Source organism: Sebastes fasciatus, chromosome 6, assembly GCF_043250625.1.
Source record: "Sebastes fasciatus isolate fSebFas1 chromosome 6, fSebFas1.pri, whole genome shotgun sequence".
NCBI classification, from domain to species: Eukaryota; Metazoa; Chordata; class Actinopteri; order Perciformes; family Sebastidae; genus Sebastes; species Sebastes fasciatus.
The window spans coordinates 21,381,057-21,402,131 of record NC_133800.1 but is presented as its reverse complement, the minus strand read 5'-3'; the positions used below and the strand labels follow the sequence as shown (position 1 = coordinate 21,402,131).

At 40.7% G+C, this 21,075-nt stretch overlaps 1 protein-coding gene across 2 annotated transcripts; it reads right to left on the bottom strand.

Moving 5' to 3' along the window:
- Nucleotides 1-751: 751 nt before the first annotated feature.
- Nucleotides 752-20,587, bottom strand: LOC141769369 (phosphatidylinositol transfer protein beta isoform). 2 transcript variants are annotated; one of them, XM_074638352.1, is made up of 12 exons: nt 20,459-20,587; nt 15,463-15,493; nt 13,710-13,855; nt 13,387-13,478; nt 13,213-13,220; nt 12,992-13,066; nt 12,815-12,898; nt 9,628-9,705; nt 6,860-6,970; nt 6,473-6,595; nt 5,109-5,187; nt 3,391-3,530 (listed from the first exon to the last, which is right to left on the bottom strand). In XM_074638352.1, exons 1-11 carry the CDS (start codon nt 20,476-20,478, stop codon nt 5,140-5,142), a joined length of 816 nt encoding a protein of 271 aa, XP_074494453.1. In that variant the 5' UTR covers nt 20,479-20,587; the 3' UTR covers nt 3,391-3,530; nt 5,109-5,139. The 2 variants fall into 2 exon arrangements, with proteins under 2 accessions (XP_074494452.1, XP_074494453.1); XM_074638351.1 differs by lacking the exon at nt 5,109-5,187 and having other exon boundaries at nt 752-3,530; nt 20,459-20,585.
- Nucleotides 20,588-21,075: the final 488 nt, after the last annotated feature.

Genomic DNA, 21,075 nt, shown 5'->3' with positions numbered 1-21,075 from the left:
CCAAAAAATATTAAAATACACTATTTTAGAACAGGTGAAAATAACTGCATGTGTTTATCATAAAGTGGGCATGTCTGTAAAGGGGAGACTTGTGGGTACCCATAGAACCCATTTTCATTCACATATATGTCACCCCAGTGAAAGTGGCCATGAGTTTTTCCCTCGCCAAAATGTAGCCCAACTTCAGAGCGTTATTTAGTGTCCTTCCCGACAAGCTATCATGACATGGTTGGTACCACTGGATTCTTTTTTTTTTTTTTAAGTTATTTTTTTGGGGGCATTTTCCATTTTTTTTTTTATTGAGAGGACAGTGGATAGAGTCTTGGAAAGGGGGGAGAGAGAGAGTGGATGCGGAAAGGGCCACAGGCCGGATTCAAACCCGGGCCGCCGCAGTCAGGACCAAGCCTTGTTACATGGGCGCCCACTCTACCAACTGAGCTAACCCAGGCGCCCAGGTACCACTGGATTCTAACTCTAAAACTGAGCCTGCTGATGCCACCGAAAGACAGGAAAGTTGGTCGGGGTTGCCAGTGATTACGCAGGCCTTTTAATCTAAACATTTTTTTTTTTTTTAAATCGCAAACATCTGGCAGGCCAACTTTGGCCCGCAGGCCCCACTTTGGGCAGCCCTGGTCTAAAAGCAAACTTGAAAGCAAAAGGAAAGGAGTATTACCACATCCCCTTTAGGTTTAGCCTTCAATCTTCAACAACCACCTGCAAACAATCAATACAACAGAAGCACAATCTGGAATTCAATTTTCCAGATGAAATTTATTTGATATTAAGATACAATATGTAGACTTAATGGCACACAAGATTCTCAAAAAGAAAAGGCACAAAATCTCATACATTCACTACCACGTCCCCTGAATTTCAAAAGCTGATCAGAAACATTTAAAAAGCGAGCAGTTCAGAAATAAACGATTGTAGATTTTTATAAATTAGAATACAACTGTACAGTTGCTTTTGCGAATACTTCCCCTCTCCCCATATCATTGTCTTGACAGATGGCGAACCATTGATTGAGGCTGTTCTCTTTAGCCACTGCTTCTCTATTCATCAGACAGCAGGAATCATTAAGATAGACTTGGAAACACTGAAGATCAATTGTTTCGCTCTTTGAGACGTATGCATACACTCCCAGTACAGTAACAGAAACCAACTGGCTTTCTCACATACTGTGATGAAACGAAAACAGGCTATATAGCAAACCACGTCCCATCAACATGTTGACACTGTATTACCATATTTCCCACAGAAAAGAATACGGTATGGTGAAAAGAAGTCAATTGTTTGGGGCAACTGATATCAACAAAAGATCCTTGTGTCGTATTGTTCACCTGAGATTTTGATTGTTTACAAAAATGTTGCCTCGCACAATCGCTTCCAAATCTTTCCTATAATACCAGCCTACAAATGCTGAAGTCATGTAAACATTTCAGAAATCCATTCACACTCTTTGGACAAGCCAATAACCCATTACTGAGGAGGTGATCACACTCCCTCATACGATTTACAGATAATAAAAACATTAAGATCATTGAACCCAGACTATTTCATTACGTAATCGGTGTCTTGAAAGGAAAATATGGAAAATAGATCTCTTAAAAACAAACCCCCAATTCCTGTTGCACAATTTAAGACATTGACACATCACAAAAAAACAAGGATGAAATGAGGAACCACTTGTACTATTTAAGTATGTAACACTAGTGATGGCCAACACTGTAGGCCAGTGCCACACCATTCTGAAGCCTGAGGGGAGAAAGTGCACCATGGAGTTTTGAAGAATCATTAATATGGCATATCAAAGATGTAAATCTGCAGCTCTTTGCACCAACAGCAGTGTACAGGCTGTTCTGGCTGCAACTTACACATCATTTTTGCTTGCTGAAGGAATTGCACTGGCAACACATATCAGGAAACATAAAAGGGAGTCACATGCAATTCGTTCTGCAACCCAGAAGAAAATAAAGAGTCATCACAAACAACTCAAAGCTCTGTCTGCCATGATTTACTCCTAACAGGTAGCAGGCTAATAGCTCGTGCTAACCTTTAGGTGTCAGGAAAAACTGCCAGACAGAAACAAGGGAGGTAGCTAGAGCAACAGCTGGCAGCAGAGGTACAGTAGGTCCGATAGGTCCAACAGGTCCGGAGATTAAGGCAAGCAGTGTGCGGTGCTGGTGTCGACTGACTGGTAAGGCCGTTATGAATCTGTAAACACACCTAGAATGAAGCAGGAGAGACGAGGCCTTTTTTTGGAAAACCGTCTACCTCGGAGAACCAGATGAGTGAGACGGATCTCTGGGGGTGGGCCGGGTGAGGTGGGGCGAACGGTGCGCTGCAGTTTGGCTTGTGACAGAGGCTCAAGGGGTGTAGCACCATCTGTGGCTGTTTTTCAGTGCAGTTTGTCTCTGGGGACATCTGTTAGGGAGGTGAATGCTGTGTTGTATGTTATGTGTGAACGTCTTCAGAATAGGGAGTGTGTGTGTGTGTGTGTGTGTGTAGGGCAGGGGGGTGGGAAAAAAAAGAAAGAAAAGGAAATCAGTGGGAGCTGTAAACACTTCCAAAGTAACATCCTTTAGCTGAACAAGCTTGCATGGATCTGCCCAGCTTGAGCTTTCAAGAGATCAGTCACGGCAAAGGCATCCACACCTGTGAGTGTGTGAGAATGAATTCACATGTTTATCCTCATGTGCACAATGTATATGCGTCATATGCATGTGTGTATGTGGGTTTCTATTAAATCTGTATTTAGAGAGTGAGAGTGAATACCTGTACGGGCATGATTGTCAGTGTTAATAAGATGCAGTGCTTTGGGTGAGGTGGGGTGATGGGGGAAGGATTACAATGGGCCAAGGCGCCGAGGGTGTTAGTAATCTCTTAATTGAGGCTGTGGCAGGAAGGAACATGAGTATGACAAACAGACAGACTCATGCCGGGGAATGCAAACCGCTGAGCCACAGTGTGTACGGTTAAGACCGAGGAGGAGACAAAGAGAGGTCAGACGGGGCATCATCTTGAGAGGAATGTTTTTTGGAGAAAAAGGAAAATCTAAATATGACAGGAGGAAATATTTGGTCCAACATCTTTCACTGTGGAATCAAGAATTTGTTTTTGTAAAAATGTTTCTCTGCTGCAAGTAGCTCCTCTTCATACATCTCTCCAGGAAGGCTAGGTCTTGTCAATAACATGATGCTGATAGCTGGCCTTTCTCTGCCCAGGAGATCAGAACGAACCAGAGTCTTATCAGCTACGATCGTGTTGGTTTCTAGAAATCAATTCCTCAGTGTATAGAATGTCTATGATTGGATGCAAGTCAGGGATCTGCTCTATTGATTGCAGGTAGCAGAGTTGCCCCCCCCAAATCCCCCCCTCTCCACAGCCTGGATCAGTTCTGGTTAAAAAAGTGGCACCAAAGGAGGCCTCTTAGCCATCTCCGTCGCTGCCGTCATCGCGGGCGTTTAAAATCCTTTGCCTTTTCATTCGTCTGCAGCGCTGGTTCCTCGCACTTCTCCCCGTCTGCGAAGCTGTGGGGGAACAGAGGACACCGCGTTAGATTTATGTGAGCTGAACAGGTGAGAGGAAGGTTTAGTGGATGCATTTCAGTGGAACCCTTCATGAATGGCTGCTGGTTACTGGCGCACAAGTTTCTATTCATTATGTATGACTGAGTTTTACTTCTTGCATCATAAACCCATAAAAAATACAACAAATGTCCTTTTTTGCAAACTGAAATCTTTCGCCTTCTCCTTGGAAATCTGCTCCAACAGCCCTCATCAAGCCCCTTGTTTGTCTTCTAGGTAGATAAAAGCATCACTTTCAAATTCTCCCACCCTGAGGCTGATGGCTTTGGAAAGTCAATTAGTGGGAGAATCTGATAGCCGAACACCTTAATGGAACGGTTCAAACCAACACTGGCTCTAAACAGAGGAATAGACGGATCTGATGAAATGGCACGAGGATTCACCCTCCCGACTTCTCCATCCTTTTACCCATCCTCCTCCCCCCTTTTTTCTCAATCACAGCACAGACTCCTTCTCAACTGCAGAATTCCATTTGTATGTTAATGAGGAAAAAAGGAGCCATCTTGGAGACCCCCCCCGCCCCTCCTCCTTTCTTGCCCTTTCCTCTCCTCACGCCTCCCCCCTTCTCCACCAACAGCACCCAACCAGTATACACGAAAAAGAGGCAGACATGACTGTTGGTGCATCTTCTCCATAGCATGGAGTTTCTCATTCGCCCAGTGCATCTGTATGTAGGTACTGTGTCCTCCCATACAGTCCCAACTGCTAACCCTCGAGTCCAGAGGTCCAGGCCTCGTCGGCCTCCTCACCACATCCCTCTTTGATGGCACCCGCCTGTTTACTTACTCCAAGGCAAAATGAGAAACACATGCTGAATTGGGCGAGATGTGAAGGGGGGTGGGGGGGCGGTTGGTAGTAGGCCAGGAATGTTTGAGCCGGGCCCACTTTGGCCAGTCCAGCCCGGATTCCTCCCTTTTTCTCCTTGTACGGCCAAAAGCTCCCAGACTGATATTTAGAGTACTTCCAAGAGCAAACCGGTGGTAAGCTTTTACAGAGAATGTGATTCACAGAAATTAAAGCCTGTGATTTAAAAAGAGGACTGTTTTTCTTCTCTGCTTTGTTGTCCTCTGTGTGGACGCTGTAGTTTGCAGGTACTGGTTGTGAGCAGGTCTTCTGTGTATGTTTTTAACTGCTGGCTACCTCTTAAAAAACAGCGTGTGTGATTCTGAGAAAAGTTTGCCCCAGATGTTGAGGCACTTGCATATACAAGTGTGTACACATACGCAACAGGCACTCATACAAACCATGGTAGGAGGTTTTCACTGGGTCAGCAAAACACCAGCCTAGCACATAAGTCCTATTTCTCAGCGATCTGGTGTTATTGATTAACTAATTCAGAGTGAGCTATGGCGGTGTAAGTGAAAGCATACACACACACACGTGCACATATAGACATAGTGGACTTAAATCCCTTTCACAACACCGAAGAGTGAAAGCAGCATTAGGCGTGCAGCGACACAGAAACCCAACAGCGAGCAGAGAGAGCACCTAAGAGACTGGCTTATACTAGCAAGAACTTACACAGCAACACTCAGACCTACACCTGGCCTGGCTACTCTTCTGCAGCCTTTGTGCCTCGCACAGAGCCCTTCTTACGCATCTAGACAAAAATAAAAATACAGCAAATCACAGAAACAGGGATTAGGAAGCATGTGAGGGCAGTCAGGAGTAGGTAATCATGGAAAGTTGTTAATTATGCATCCCAGAATGTATTCTGAAATGCAATGGGGATCAAGGAAGTCATATTTGTACAGCAACATATCAACAAAGAAAAGCGTGCCAAATTGTTGGGAAGCCAGTGAAAAAGTTGTGTTTAGGGATGTCAAGAAAACCGACAACATGATGGTACTCGTTTTTCTACAGTACTGCCGGTACCGCCAGGGCTCGAAACCAATGTCGTCCCAAGGACAATAGAAGATGTTTGGGACGCAGTAAACTCACTATTGACGCACCATATTTTTCCTTGATAATGCTACATTGAGAACAATAAACTGTGTTGAAATCGGCAGGACGAGAGCTAGTTAATGTCAGCCGTTAGCTCCGTGCTCTAACAGCTAAAGTTAACTAGCTCTCGTACTGCCGATTTCAACACGGGAGGAGCCATTGATTTACATTATGATGCACTCAGGATGGGTGAAGGTAAATTCTAACGTTATCGTGATGTGTTCAAATGCAATCTTGTGAAATGTATTTTTTGGTGAGAAACTTGAATTAATCCAGTTGTTTGAAGCAGATGTTTTCACAGCAATATAAAATAGATAATACAGAGGGAATTATGACCCGTTTAACTTCCTAACAAAAACTAGTATGCAAACGGTAATAAAAGGAGTGGATGTTGAAGTACATGGGATTTATTGTTTTACTTTTGTTTTTTTACCGTAGTATCAAATTGGTATCGAGAATCATGGAATTTCGCTGGTATTGGCATCGATTACTAAAGTTCTGGTATCATGACATACCCTATTTGAGTTAATAGGGAAATCAACATCCTTCTCTTCCACCTCAATATTCTGAGTACTCCATGTTTCATCACTGCAGTAGTTATTGTGATCAGGACATTAAACAGCACACAAAAACATGGGGTTAAGCCACACAATGTTTTCCAGCAAGCTTCCTGTTCTATCACGCTAGCATACCACTTGTCTATTCAACTTATCTGATATCTAGTGATTAGAAGACAACCGCTCCACCAGGATAAAAAAAAAAAGAAAAACACGACGCGTGCTGCACTGGTTCATTTCAAGCTCGGGCAAGTTTTCAGAAATGTATTGCCAGAGACTGTACACTCTTGATGTTGGAGACAGTTCTGTGCACAAGACCCATCACTGACCAATAATAAGAACTTCAGATACACAATGTTTAGAAGCTTTTACTTATGCACCCACCTCGTCCAGCTCCTTCTGTGTCTCTGCCTCCATCCGCCGGATATCATCCATAGTCAGATCCACCCACTTATCAATCCAACAGAAGAGCTGGCGGTGGAAATTAGTGAAGATCCTCTTCTCTTGCTGAGGGAGACAGTGGTAGTCTTGGTTAGGACTGGGTGATCACAATATTAAGAGTATTCTTTAAAAGATGTGTATACTCAATATGGAAAATGTACATAAACTGGCATAAATGACGTGTCAAAACTCTTAGCATCACGATACATTTACACTGGAAGTGAAAAAAAACAATACTACTAAATGGAACTCACTGAACCAGAATGCAACTCCTGAGCCAAGATAAGCGACTGTGTGAAGTTTAACTGTGTAAAAACATGTCACGCTAACCTCGTGGATGAAGTTCTCCACTTTGCTCTGCAGGCCCCACCACTTGAACTTCACAGTGACCAGTTTGTAGGCACACATCCTCGGGCAGTCAGTCTTGCTAACCAGGTCTCTCTGTTAGGAGAAGAACAGCAAAAGAACGACAAGACTTTTAAAAGCTCAGGATCAGAATAAATAAGTCAGGACTTGACAGAAACTTCCCAATGAGAGAATAATCCTAAAAACAGCAGACGGCTGAGAGAATATTATTTTAGACTAATCTTGGCCGCATTCAAAGCTAAAAATCATTAATACATAATGCTTTGGGTATGGAGCTTGCTGAAATAATTATCAATATGAAGATGTGCTGTGCAGAGATAAAAGTGCCTAATCTACAACACACTTTCTAAATCCATCCGCAGCTTGCACTCTGTCTCCCTGTGAAGAAGAAGAGAAGAAAAGGAGGAGGGGGGTTGGGGCAGAGCAAAGTGGATAAACTCCAGATGAAGGGACCATTTCTCTGCCTCCGCCCTGACAGCGACACCGTTCCCGACAGGAATGCCTTTGTGGCCACGGAAGGCAGATAAAACGGCGCTCGCGAAGCGATAAGGGCGTCGCGGTGCAAAGCTGGTTACATTATTAACACCTAGGACCTCCTCGCCCCCAGAACACACACACTCTCCCTCCGAGAACACCTGTTTAATTAATCACTTCATTCTGGCTCGGCATTCCAAGAGAAAATGCCACAGACCCGCCTCAATCACCCTCATCCCACTGCCGTTTGATGCCGCGATCATGGAGGGGAGCGGGAAAATGAGAAACATTTCTAAATTTGCAGTGGGTTTAGAAAAGTTGTCATCGCTAAAGGAGAACTTCACATGAAACGGATTCTACATCAAAACACTTACGGTGACATTTCTTCTCTCCCTCTCTGTGCCCCACTCAAAGGAGCAGAAGTTTTCAGAAATACAAAGGGTACCGATATGCAAGCATGTGTGCATGCAGAGATAGACAAGAGTTTTATTGCTCTGAGAAGCTGGCAGAAATTGTGCCTCTGTTGTCACATAACTACTTTTTTTTTCTCTCCACCTTTTCAAAAACAGCCTTTTTCCATGTCCACAGCGGACGGGGAAAGTGATCTAATTAAAAAACACAAAATAAAAAGTTGTGCTTCTTTATTCAGACTTTTTAAAGCTGTTTGGCTGCCTTTGTTCTTCAATTCTTGAAGCAGAGGAAAGTTTCCCATGGTGAACTTTGAGGGCTCCGCTGCAGAGTAGAAATTCTCAGTGCTCTAACAGTGAGCAGGACCCGTTTGAGGCTGCGGGGTATACGGCGGGGTTTAGAGGGGAACGCAACAAAACTCCTGACAAAGTTTCTCTGTGTGGATGAGCTACGTCTTATTGTCTTATCACCCTCCTTCAAAAGTACATCAGTCTTTATACAGAACTGCCGCTTGTCAAATTTAGAATCAATGTCCATGCGCAGTTTTTTTTTTCTTCCCCATTTCTGTCTTCATCTACTGTCACACACGAAGTCTGGCAGACGGAGCTCCGAGTAAAACCTTTATCTGACCTGGTGACTAGAAATTTCTATTACATCCAATTAGGGCTGAGAAAGAGGTGATTTGTCTTCATCAAATTGCAGCCGTTACAGTTCTGTCGACCCCACTCCAGCTCTGTGCTCTCCTGTGCACAGAGCTATTCTGATTATTACAGGGGATGGGGCTGCTGTGGGGGAAAAAAAGACTCTTTAATGTTTATGTGAAAAGAAATCTCTCTAAATTGATCTAAAAATATAAAAACACAAAAGAACTGATTGTGCAAGTATTCGCCCCCTTCACGTCAAATTTAGTGGTGATATCTTTGTTCAGAGTCTACCGTTTGTGAATAGGTCTGCATCCGTTTTGCACATCTGGACACTGCGATTTCTCTCCATTCTTCTGCTCACACTCTGTCAAGTTGCGTAGGGACCACGAGTGAAAAGCATTTTTCAAGTCCAGCCACAGATTCTTGATTGCATTGAGGTCTGGACTCTGACTCTGTAACCCCAGGACATGAGCATTGTTGTTTTTAGGCATTTCCCCGAGTAGCTTTGGCTTTATTTTTGGGGTTGTTGTCTTGCTGGAAAATAAATCTTCTCCCAAGTAGCAGTTCTCTTCCAGACTGCAGCAGGTTCTCCCTCAAGGATTCCTCTGTCTTTTGCTGCATTCATTTTACCCTCTTACCGTCTAAGACCTGCTGCAGAGGAGCATCCCCACTGCATGATGCTGCCACCACCAAACAGCACACAAAAAGCTCCATCTTTGTTTGGTCTCAGACCACTGAACTCACTTCCACTGTGTACCTTCTGGCAACACTAGCCAAGATGTGTTTTGTTTTTTCAACAGTGGGGTTTTGTTTTGTTGTATGCGTTCCGTCTCCCATCCCCAGCCATTGAACCCTGTAGCTTCTTCAGAGTTGGCACAGGCCTCTCTGTGGGGAGGACAGTCTGCTCCAGACAGATTTACAGATGTTCCATATTCTTTCCATTTTATTATGACCCACTTTGCTTTAGTTAGTGCTTTGGAAAATTTCTGCACAGAATTATACATGGTCTGCAAAATATGTGTAAATAATAAAGCTGCGGATCCGGGTCTTGTGTGAGCGACAATGACCAGGTATAAACCCCCGTCATATAGTCTGGTATACAGGGTTCAAACATGGGTTGAATCTTTGTTTAGTCTCCTGTGACATTAATTACCATTTGGGTGTCAATGCGATATATGCAACTTCCACAGCTCACAAGAGCCTTACCTTCCAGGTGGGCCCAAGGGGTCCTCTGCCGGTCTTAACTGACTTGAACTTGGCAGGGTCCTCATCTGGCTTGTAGTCCTACAGCGAGAGCAATTTATATAATTAATACAGTACACAGTACACAGCACATTGTATTTAGCTGACACAAACTGTTCAACAAGCGGAGGTAATCTGTATGACTGATTTGAATGTTTATACATGAATACTGCCATTCTACCATGAATTGAGTAAGTATGAACTGAGTAAGTATGAATTGAGCAATAAGTAGGTGTTTTGTTTTATTTGGCAACAAAGATGTTAAAGGTACAGTGTGTAGGATTTGACAGCATCTAGTGGTGTGGTTGCAGATTGCAAACAACTGAGTACCCCTCCGCTAACGCCTGCCTTTTGCAAGACTGCGGTAACACCGAGTGCAAAACCGTGGTAACGCCGTACATCTCCCTCAGAGGTCATCCTTACCATAATAACACTACTTTAGGAGCAACAGAAGTCAGACAGCGGTACCACGGTTTTGCACTCTGCAGCTCATGTTACCGCAATTTCACAAGTGTGTCGAAAAACTACGGTGGCCTTCAGGTAACATAAAAACACAAAAGGCTCTCTCTAGTGATTATACACTAATAAAACATAGTTATGAATATTATCCATCTCTGCTAACAGATCTCCTGAAATGTTACACACTGTTCCTTTAAGAAATCTGAATGTTTTGTCAAATTTAAAAAAAAAAGTCTGTTAAGATCATTTTTTATTATAATTTTCTAAAACAAAGCATCAAACAAAAGAAAGTTTCATTTCATGATAGCATTCAATAGGTTACAGAATTGGTGTTGTGTTTGCTCTACACTGCTGTTCGTGCACTGTGCTGTAAACTAAGCAGCACAGCAGTCGCTGCCACTGAAAGGCCAAAGAGTACCGCACTCATTCTCCAAAAACCTCCCACCCCCCGGAGATAATGTCATGCAGCAAGACCAGAGCACAACTCAGCCTTAAGTGGCTCGCAGATAAAAGTGTGTATGGGGCGTTGATGCCACCGGCAACATCTGTTTAATTAGGGCGACACTGGTGCCGCTTCATAGACTTGAATGTGCTTGCATCTAGCTGCATGTGTGCTAATGTGAGGTTGTGTTGCAGCACACAAGTTGCCAAGTACAGCTGCTTTAACTGCAACAATACTCCCTAGTCCCTACTCTATTTTCTTTTTTTCTTTTTTCTTTTTACACACCCACACACACACACTACATACAGTCATGTCCTGCTAAACCCATTGTAGTGAACTAACCACTTACTGCCCATTGCACTGGAGAATCTTGGTCCCATGGCAAAAACATTTTAAAGCATATAGAAAAAATACTGAGCGCATATGCCAAGCACATGACAACGTTGACTTCATAAAAACAGGCGAGAGAAATAGTAATACAAATAAATGAAATGGCTTTCAAATTATCAACAGCTCAAGGGCCCAGCAATTTTAAATAAATCATGATGCGCCTGCAGCTAAAAGCTACTTTTCAGGGCTATCGGCCAAAAGGAGGGTGCCAAACGTGTGGAAAGAGATAGAAACCCACCCCTACACATACACACACAGACACACACACACGATAATTTGGCTGTTTTAATGCTGAGAGCTCCATCACTATAACAATACACTGTGCTGCACTAATGAGGTCTGTGAATCGATATGCCGTGCTAGACGAAAAGGAGCTACTCCACAAGTAAAACAGTGTGTGTTAGACTGCGAGCGTGTTTGCGTCGTGTGTGTGTGTTTGTCTAGTTCCGGCATACGAAGCACTGTGAGCCTTAATTACACTAACAAACTCATCTGTGCTGGCGGTACGCCCCAGGCCCTGCAGCCATGCCTGAGGCTGAGGGCTGATAGGGTCCTCAGACACAACACACTCCTCCAGCAAGGCAAACACCTCCGCCTCGTTAACTACCCACCACAAACAAACACACACACACACAGAAACCAATGCTTCTCAACCAAATAGCCTCACATAGATACACACACACAGAGCCACAGTGAAATGAGGCAATGTGATGTCAAATAACAGCAATAATGTGTAACATCTTCAAATGAGATTTCAGAGATTCAAAGAGTATCAAAAGCACATATTTATATTTTGAAATATTACTGAGGCAATCTTAGGATGCTCAAATGGTGTGTGTGTAGTTTTCAAATGCTTTAAAATGAATTCAAGCTAGTGAAGCTCATGTCAAGTGGAGACCAAATGTTAAGATAATTCACATTTATTGACAACATAATGAAATGATTAAATCAATCTACTCCAACCGTCTAATGTGACTTTCTGCTGTCAGTTCTTCCCATCCACTGTCAGCCAGACAGTTATGTGTTTCATGGTATTTCACCTTCTGGTAATGCATTTCACTAAAATACATTTTCCCGCCTTGGATCCACTATTTCTACTAAAACAGTTCCACTAAATACAACAAGTACTTCGTCACTGTTCAGTGAGTGGGTTCAATAGCTAGATAAAATTATTCAGCATTGCTAAAAAAGTTAATTTTACAAAGGTAGTACATAGCACAACTAATCAGTCGATTAACAACATATTAATCAACAATTTAAATATTGCTAACTTATTGAGGTAATCGTCTAATAAATATGTCAAACATTTGTAGATTCCAGTTTCTCCAATGTGATGATTTGCAAGTTTTACTTATTATAATTTTAAATTTCAAATAATTTTAAATAAAATTAATTTATTAAAAGGTTTTTTTTGTTCTGAAAAATTAGCTACAGGATGACGTCGCCCCAGGCTCTGGGGATTTGCTCTGTTCTTCTGACATATAGACTACAAAAATAACTGATAAACACAGACATAAATGAATGCTGATCTGCTGTACACATACAATTATAAAATGTGACAATACTTATGTTTATCAGTTATTTTGTTCCTATTTATTAAATCTCCAAAATTTCTGAAATCCATCAACACAGAAATTAAAAAAGTTCTTGTGTCTCCAGAGTAAAATCTGCTTAAAATGAAATGAAATGATACAATTACTGCTCATCATAAATAAACCAATAACCCCCATAAGAACAGTCTTTATGTAAAGTGGATTGGGTTTGGCAGGTAGCTTGGTAATGATCAGGCTTGTCCACACGAAGGCGCCAAACTGCATTTTTATCTTACACTGGAAGTTTGCCAGAAGAGTTTCTACTTACAGCATTGGACACTTGACTTCTGTCTGCAATGTCAATGGGCACAGTCGATACAGTCTTCCACGTGTAATTGTCTAGTTTGTGCACCTGAACAACCAAACAAAAATAAAACTGTAAGAAGAAGAGCATACAAATTCAGATTAGATTGATATTAGCTCATTAAGATGCAGAGGTACTCACGTTTTCTTGCGTTCCAAGGTCTGGTTTGTGCCAAGTCTCAATTTTAATAAAGAAACTGTCTTTCATATACTCATTCTAGAGGGAAGAGTCAGGATATGATATTACACAACTGAATGTATAGAAAGTACATGGAGTGTGCATAAACACCTTAAACTTAGTTGAAGGACTATTTTGAGAATTTAATAAATGCAATAAAACAAACGCTATTTAAGGTTACCTACCGTCACAACTGGATCACGGTTAGGCACGAGGAGAAAAGAGGCGGGAAAAACAACATTATATATAGAATAGAACAAACACTATAAATCCACACCAACAGAAAACACAAGTGTATTTAACAATGGAAAGGACTCAGGGTAAAGCAAAGGTAAAGTGATATGGGGAGGGGGACTCACTGGTTCTGCAGTAGGGGTAGGCATTCCAGGCTTTTTCGTGGAATACCAGGGAGCCTTCAGGGGCAAACAGCTTGACATACCCGGGGGCTTTACTGTAGGGTCGGGAAAGAGGATGGGAACGGGTTGATGCAAGTGGAGAAAGGGAGTGGGAAGACATATCGCCTCAGTTATCAGAGGTTCTACAGGAAAGATTGTGCAGGTGGAAAAACAAACAACTTGAAATGCCTCACAACAAAGCTAAGACAACGCTGCCACTGCCTGGTAGAACGATGCTATTACACTGTGAGAAGGTGCAATTATGGGATTCTGATTGAAAACGGTACCTCTTTAGGTGGTAGATTTTGTGTGTATACTGTCCTTTCTCGCCGTCTTTTTCATAGGGCTCATTCTTGAGTACCTCGATGCCCTCGCCACCACCTGTCTCATTTTTACTTGCTTCAGCCACTGAGAACAGCTGCCCCACTTGATACTGTAACACATAAAAACACAACCTTAACACAAAAATACATCAGTCACTTACAGTACATCCAGGAAACAAAATAAAGCTGGTCTAAACCAACGTATTGATGCTCCAGGTTCAATGAGGTATAATAATAATAAGTAAAATATGCTGTTTTCTATTTTTATTTATATAAAAAGATATAAACAGAATCTCAGTAAATTTAAGTATTTCTTATTAAAGGCTGCCTGAATTACTAGCCATGCCAATGATGTCAGAAGTTTTTCTATTCTTTGCATTTTATTTGTTTTTCAATGTTTTAGGCCAGTGGTTCCCAACCTTTCTTTGCATGTGACCCCTTAAAATGAAGCAATGTCTACCTCATCACAGACCATTACTGTGCCCATGACATGTGAGCAGTTCAGACAAAATTATGTTTCCTTTTCAGACTGTTTCATTAGGATTTTTTTGCAGGATTGTACAAGAGAAAGAATACTAATTATAGAAAAGTCAGAAAGAATATATAAAGCCCAGGTTGGGACCTACTGTGTCGTAAGTTGTGCTTATAGAGACATAGCACATATATCACTTTTTTTGTGTTTTAAAATTGACCACAGAAGCCAACATAAACTTACAAAGATGTGTTATTACACTGCTGTCAGAACGTGCCAAGAAAAACTACCGCAGAACTCAATAGACAAATAAGCTTGTGTCGGACCTGTTGTGTAGGAGCAAGGGTCCTTTTTTTCAATTATACGGCTGTCTTTCCAAATTAAAATACAATGAAGAGCAGCCATAATCTGTACCGTCTATTTGCATATCAAACTTTAAGTCTATCCCACATTCTGCAGGTTCCAAGTTAACTAGTGTCGCATGACGGTGCAACAGAAGGGTGGATGTCTGCTTATATTTCAGCTACCAGAGCTCTTATTAGTGTTTCTCCCCTAAAGAGAACACTTAGTTTTCAATTATTTGGAATGAGCTTTAAAAAAACGCGGCACTAACTGCCAAGAGATTTTAATCACCATATAAGGCAGCACGGTGAATGTCTGGGATTGATGACATGAACCTTTATAAACACACTGCCCTTCATAAGAATTATAAATGATGATATTTTGAGACTGTGTTGCTTTAACTTGCAACCAGAAGCCAAACACTGGAAATGATAAAAGAGTAGTGCATTTGTTATTCACTGCCTTTAACCTTTGTGAGGATAATGCAATTATTTTTAAGAAAGGTGCATTACAGAGACTTGTTGTAAATCCTATAAACCCCCACTCTGTGACACACTTAAAGCCCAAATAAGGGATCATCCGGTTCTGCTGCAGGTGACACTAACAGAAAACATGATCCAAGTGTAAAATATCTGAATAGTGGAACTGGATCAATTCATTCATATAGATTTCTTTAATTAAAGTGAACGTCGACCAGTATTAAGGCTGCAAGAGAAATGTAGGAGAGAAATAAAGGCTAGTATTTCACATCCTCTGCACTGACTGGCATAGACTTGTTTGTTGTCATTTAATAATGAGCAAAGAGTACAGGAAAGAACCCACAAGTTCTAAAATGAAAATAATAATACAGCCATTTTCAACATTACTCATTTTGTCAATGTAATAATAAGAGGGATTACTCACCTCCTCAACACTACAGGGTAAAACCACACGGCTGCAAGAGAGAGAGAGAGAGAGAGAGAGAGAGAGAGACGTTTGGTAACATTCACACAACACTTGTTTCTTAAATACACTGCTCAATAAGCACTCCTGCCAGAAGAAGCACTATAATTTTACTTTAAAGTGAACGACAAATATAGCATTACCACCAAAAATAACATTACACTCAAGGAAGATGCAGAAAAACATGATTCAATTCAATGTTTAGTTTGGACCATGATCCAAAATGTATAAAAACACTCAAATAATAAAAAAATCTCCACACATTATGAAAAAAAAAAAAAGAACCACTGCAGAAGAAGCAGTAATGCCGTAGCCACGCATTAGAAATAACCTCAACAATGCACAGGAACCACCTCACTGCTAGAGAACAGGAAGCCAGTCGAGGTCAGCTCCCAGTTCAACACAGTAGTGCTGACATCAGCAAGATGAGAGGAACCCATCACTAAACCAGAGTGGAATAAAGCTGATATTGTATATGGTTATGAGATGAAGAAAACTCCAATGAAAGGAGGCGAAAGAGGAAGAGGAGCAAAGGAAAATGTAAGCAGTGAGGGCTAAAAACATTGCTTAAAAACAACAAATGTGCTGCACAGACCAGTGACAGCACGTACAGCTGTTTGAAAAAGAAAAAAAAACATTATCTGAATCTTTATAAGACAAGATATCCAAACTTTAAAAGACAGTGTTTACTCTTTGCATAGTTCAGGACACGGTAACCTTTTTCTTCATGTCTCAACAGACTACTGCTTCGGGGTGTGGTATGCCAAAACCAATTGCATCATTTACCCCGATGAACATGAAGCTTCAGTCAGTGACCACTAACCTCACATTAGGGCGAGAGAAAAAAAGTAGGCGGAGGAAGTTTTCTCAAAGTATAAATCTAAAGCAAGGGCTGTATTCTACGCTGACATGTAAAACACTTGGCACAGCATTTTTGTTGTATTATTTCTGACTGCACTTCCCCCCCCCCCCCCCCCCATGTGCTCTTTTGATGATGAGCTGTGGCAACCCATGACAACAATGAGATTTAGCATTTTGTCCAGAATTAACTCTTTTAACTTGTGTGGAAATTAGGTTAATCTTAATGACACCAGTGACAGATGATGTTTTATCTCTCCAGGCTGCTGCGACAAGGTCACTGATAACTCTAAAGCAAAGCTTAATGATGAGTGACGTTGACTTTCGACACAATCAAGGGCACAGGGCACATCATATTAGTTCTCAAGTTTGATAAATGAGCTGGACAGGAGCATAGTTAGTGAGTAAATGAGGAGTAGTGGTCTTAAAACTATGCACGGCATTTGCTACAGCACTTAAGAAGAACATTACGTGGGTGTGGATTACGGGTGAAAAATAAACTAAAAAATCGATTCACCTATTTATCACGATTTTTTTTTTTTACGATTTTGAAATTGATTTTTTAATGCCAGAATCAATATATTTGCTTCATTTGAGTCTATGCGGAGGTAGAAGGAAGTTACTGCTTTTATTGTTGAATAATTATTGTTGAATAATGCTGAATTCGGAGTAACGTGACGTCATATCCGTTTCAAAAACCAAAACAAACATCAGCCGGCAGCAGTGACAGGAAACAAAAAAAGTAGAGAACGGCGGAGGGTCCTCGTGGATATGACCTGCACCCTCACAATTTAAATCCAAAGTGGTAAACACCACACATACAGTAAAGTATCGAAACACTTTGGGTTCCATACATTGGCAGGAGAAGCAGAGCTAGACATCATGACTAAAGCTGCATGATAACTATAACGTATGGTAAAGCCAGCCGTCACTCTCATCTCTGTGGTCAACATGGCTGCCGGGTCACAAACTCTCATTTTACAGCTAAACAGTACACTACAAGATGTTTCTGAAAACATTTGAGGTGAGAAATAGATATTATAGTAACATAATATTGATTCATATTTGATCAGCTCTGCTTAGTTTGACCGTTTGATCAGAGTTTGTGAGTGATTGACAGCTGCTCAGAGACGGCAGGCTCCAGATCAGCTCTGATTGGTTGTTTTCCTCCGGTCTGTGAAATCTTGCAGATGCCGTTAGGAGCACCGGAGGACACAGAGGAACATGATTTTTTTTCAGATTACCTGTCTCATGCACTACGGTTAGGATATAGTGACTGTTTTTTTAAAAACAAAAAACTAAACTTTTTTAAAATCATATATATCAATTAAGGCCATGCAGCGTTGAGGTGCAACTAAATGTATTTCTAAACATGTTAAAAGTATTGCTGTATAATGGTTTTGACTTGGACACTGTGGTAACACGGTTTTACTGTACTTAGCTTAACTCTAATCTGTATATTGCCAGAGTTTCTGTGGTATGTGGAATTAAAAAGAGCAATAATCGTCCTTGCATCCACTCTAATATCCAAATGAACAACAGGGTGTTAATACCAATTAGTAGGGTTGGAAATTAAGTGTTTTGTCCACCTGCCACTGTGGCTGGATGATTCCAAAATCTACCATCCACCCAATAGATTACCGTTGTTTTTTTAGGCTGGTGAGTGAAGCAAATCTAGCAGCCATTTGCATATTTTATCAGCATTTGGCTTGTGGCAGGTGCTAATTTCAACCCTGCCATTTAGGCATAAACCACAACAACTGTAAGTGCAAATAAGTGGTTGCAATATGCATAAATACAAGGACACCTTAGGTCACATGTTAAAAAAACAAAACAAGCAAAAGGTAAAGGCCTGTTCCTGAACAGAAATACAGTATGTAAGCACCTTTGAAAACCTAGGCTACAAAGTGCCTTACAAAAGGATTAATGATTCAAATGAAAAAAATATGAGTACAAAACAAACATTACAACAGGAGAAAATTGCACAATAAGAACAAAACAATAGAAGCATCACAGCTCAATTTAGAGTTCATGACTCAAGCACAAGAACACAGAAAAAAGGAAGGTCGGGAGTATGGACAGGAATAAAGTTCATTAAGAGAGCCAGATCAAACCACTAATCATACCACACTAATCTTTTTAACATTCAATCAAACAAGATGAAATGCATTAACCAAATCTGGGACTTGTTTCAAAACGTTGCTGATCTCGCTTAATAAAGTTTACAATAAACTTAATATAGGTATTTCTCTATTACATTCTAGCATTCATTTGTTAGACTGGTGTCACGTTCCTGTGCTGCAGGATTTTGACTTATAGTTAATTTAATTTGAACAGGAGAAAAGAAACATATATATTTTTTTTTACTTTATTTTTTCGAGGTTGTTTTCATATATGCAATTTACAGTTCGTAATTACAAAAGTTTATAAACCAATTTTTAAGTAGATGAGCTTATAGACAAACTCCTTAAGTACACTAGAGAAAAAAACTTCAACATTCAAAATTGAAATAAAATGAAGAAAAGAAATAATAATAATAATAAAAAAGGAATAGAGTTAAAAACAAACAAAAAAAACTAATAATACAAAAATACGAGAGTAATAATAAATTAAATCAACAAAATAATTGTATATTTGATTTGTTAGACTGGTGTCACATTCCTGTGCTACAGGACTTTGACTTATGGTTAATTTAATTCCTCCCTCAGATATAGTGGTGTACAAATATGGAACACCAAAATACATGTTATCAAGAGCTCGTTATCCTTAGAACATTTTAAAAGGAAACTCTCATCACATTTAATTAATGATGTCTAATTATCTTTTGATATGTTTATATATATTTTCTTTTCTTCTGTACTGTTTTTTGAATGTATTTCATTGTTTTTATTGGATTGTTTTCCACTATTTGGTTAGGTTTTTCTGCACATTTTGTGTGCTCCTCGTTGTTGTTTAACTTTTGTTGTATTTTTTAAATTATGTTAGTTTAGATCTTTCTTCCTTTTTTGCTATTATTTTTTTTTTCCTGGGGTTGGGGGAGGTCCTTTGTATACCTCTCCTGACACATTTCTTGTTTATTTTTTCATTGACTGGATTTTGTGCAGTTTTATATATATATGTGCAAATAAATAAAATAATTAAAAAAATTAAAATTAAACAGGAGAAAAGAAACATATTTAAGTCTGGGAAGAATCATTTTGTAAACAGACTTCCTGCCTTGATTAAAACTAACTAGCAAGAGTATGATAGTTTACTGCTGTGGTTTGGCACATCTATCTCACTGATGATGGCTTTAATGTCAACACAAACATCTGTTGCTCCAGCTGCATACTGTAGCTCACACAGCTAACAGCTAGCTCAGTCACCACTGCTAGCAGGCTAGTTGATTGATATAACATCAGCTTGGTTTGACCATGGGTTTGACACCTGAGAGCCTATTAATCAAAGTCTCTTATCTTGCATAAGATTAGTTGTCGCCGCCACAAGTGTACATGTGTGTCAAATGTGGTAAAGATAACATTAGCAGTGCTAATTCACGCTAACAGCTATACAAGGCCTATGGAAGGAGGATGGGACACGGGTCTTGGGGGGTGCGGGGTACTGCACATGCGCAGTGTAACTCAAGTGCGGGCCAGATGTTGCTGTGCATGTGTAAAAGACGCGATGATGACGAGTGTCCCATCCTCCTTTATATAGGCCTTGAAGCTAAACCGTTAGCTCAAGTTTTACAGCTTAAAAAGCACACGTGCTGCAACTCCTATGTTTAAAACACACAATACAACCAGTAGACTGAAGTGTTTAGAAGCCAGCTACCTTTAAGTGAACACATGAGAAGATAAACAGCAGCTGTCACACACTGTACCGCTTGTCAACGCCGGTAGGCCGGAGCAGCAGCTCTTGAGCAATGCCTCCACCCTCCTGCCCTCGTGTGTGTGTGTGTGTGCGCGCGTGTGTGTGTGTCCGACACACCAGATGAATAAAAGTTTTCATCAGCGTCAAAACACACTGGAAAAACTGCCCCTGCTTAATCCAATCCGTTACCACGCGATGTAGTTGTTTCAACACTTTCAAAAAGAGTTTAAAAGAGAAAAACACTTACAACTCCTTGATGAGGACCATGGTAGCTTGTTCCTCTCGGTAACTACTGGTACTGCCCAGAGAGACCGCTATGGCTGCTGACGGATGAGCTGCTGAGCTGCCCCTCCTGCTGATTAGTATTATAACCAATAGAAGCTCTTTCTGGGGGCTTTTAACCCGCCTACTGCACAGCCGAGCAGCACCAGTTCTTTTAGGTCAGTCAATCATATTAACCACATCGGTTCCTAAAGATTTTGAGCATACATTTTCATTATCTGCTGCACAGCCCACATGCTTAAGCAATGACGTGTCCTTAGACCTGGTACCTCTCATGGGTGGCAGTGGTTCCAAACTTTTTTTTTCTTTCTGCAATTTGCATTTATCACAGACGGTGCATATCTTTGCAAATAAAAAAGTATTGACTAAGTTAATCTTTGCTTGTAAACTATTAATTCGAATTCAATACAGAGTTTTTGAGAATTCATAGATACAGTATCACAAAACATAATATTGCAATACTCTATATTTTCGTCCACCCCTAGTAAACACTGAGTCAGTGGTAACAGACAGTAGAAATATGGATCATGTAACCTTAATCCCGGACTATTTTTAATTTAGAAATTGCTTTTTAAAAATCAT

What these genes read in the sequence shown, in the direction of transcription:
- LOC141769369 (XM_074638352.1), bottom strand. Translation starts at nt 20,478, where the DNA reads ATGGTCCTCATCAAGGAGTT. An exon ending in ATGGTCCTCATCAAGGAGTT is followed by an intron (nt 15,494 to 20,458) that starts GTAAGTGTTTTT and finishes TCTCTCTTGCAG; the next exon opens with CCGTGTGGTTTTACCCTGTA. An exon ending in CACAGAAGGAGCTGGACGAG is followed by an intron (nt 5,188 to 6,472) that starts GTGGGTGCATAA and finishes ATTTTTGTCTAG; the next exon opens with ATGCGTAAGAAGGGCTCTGT.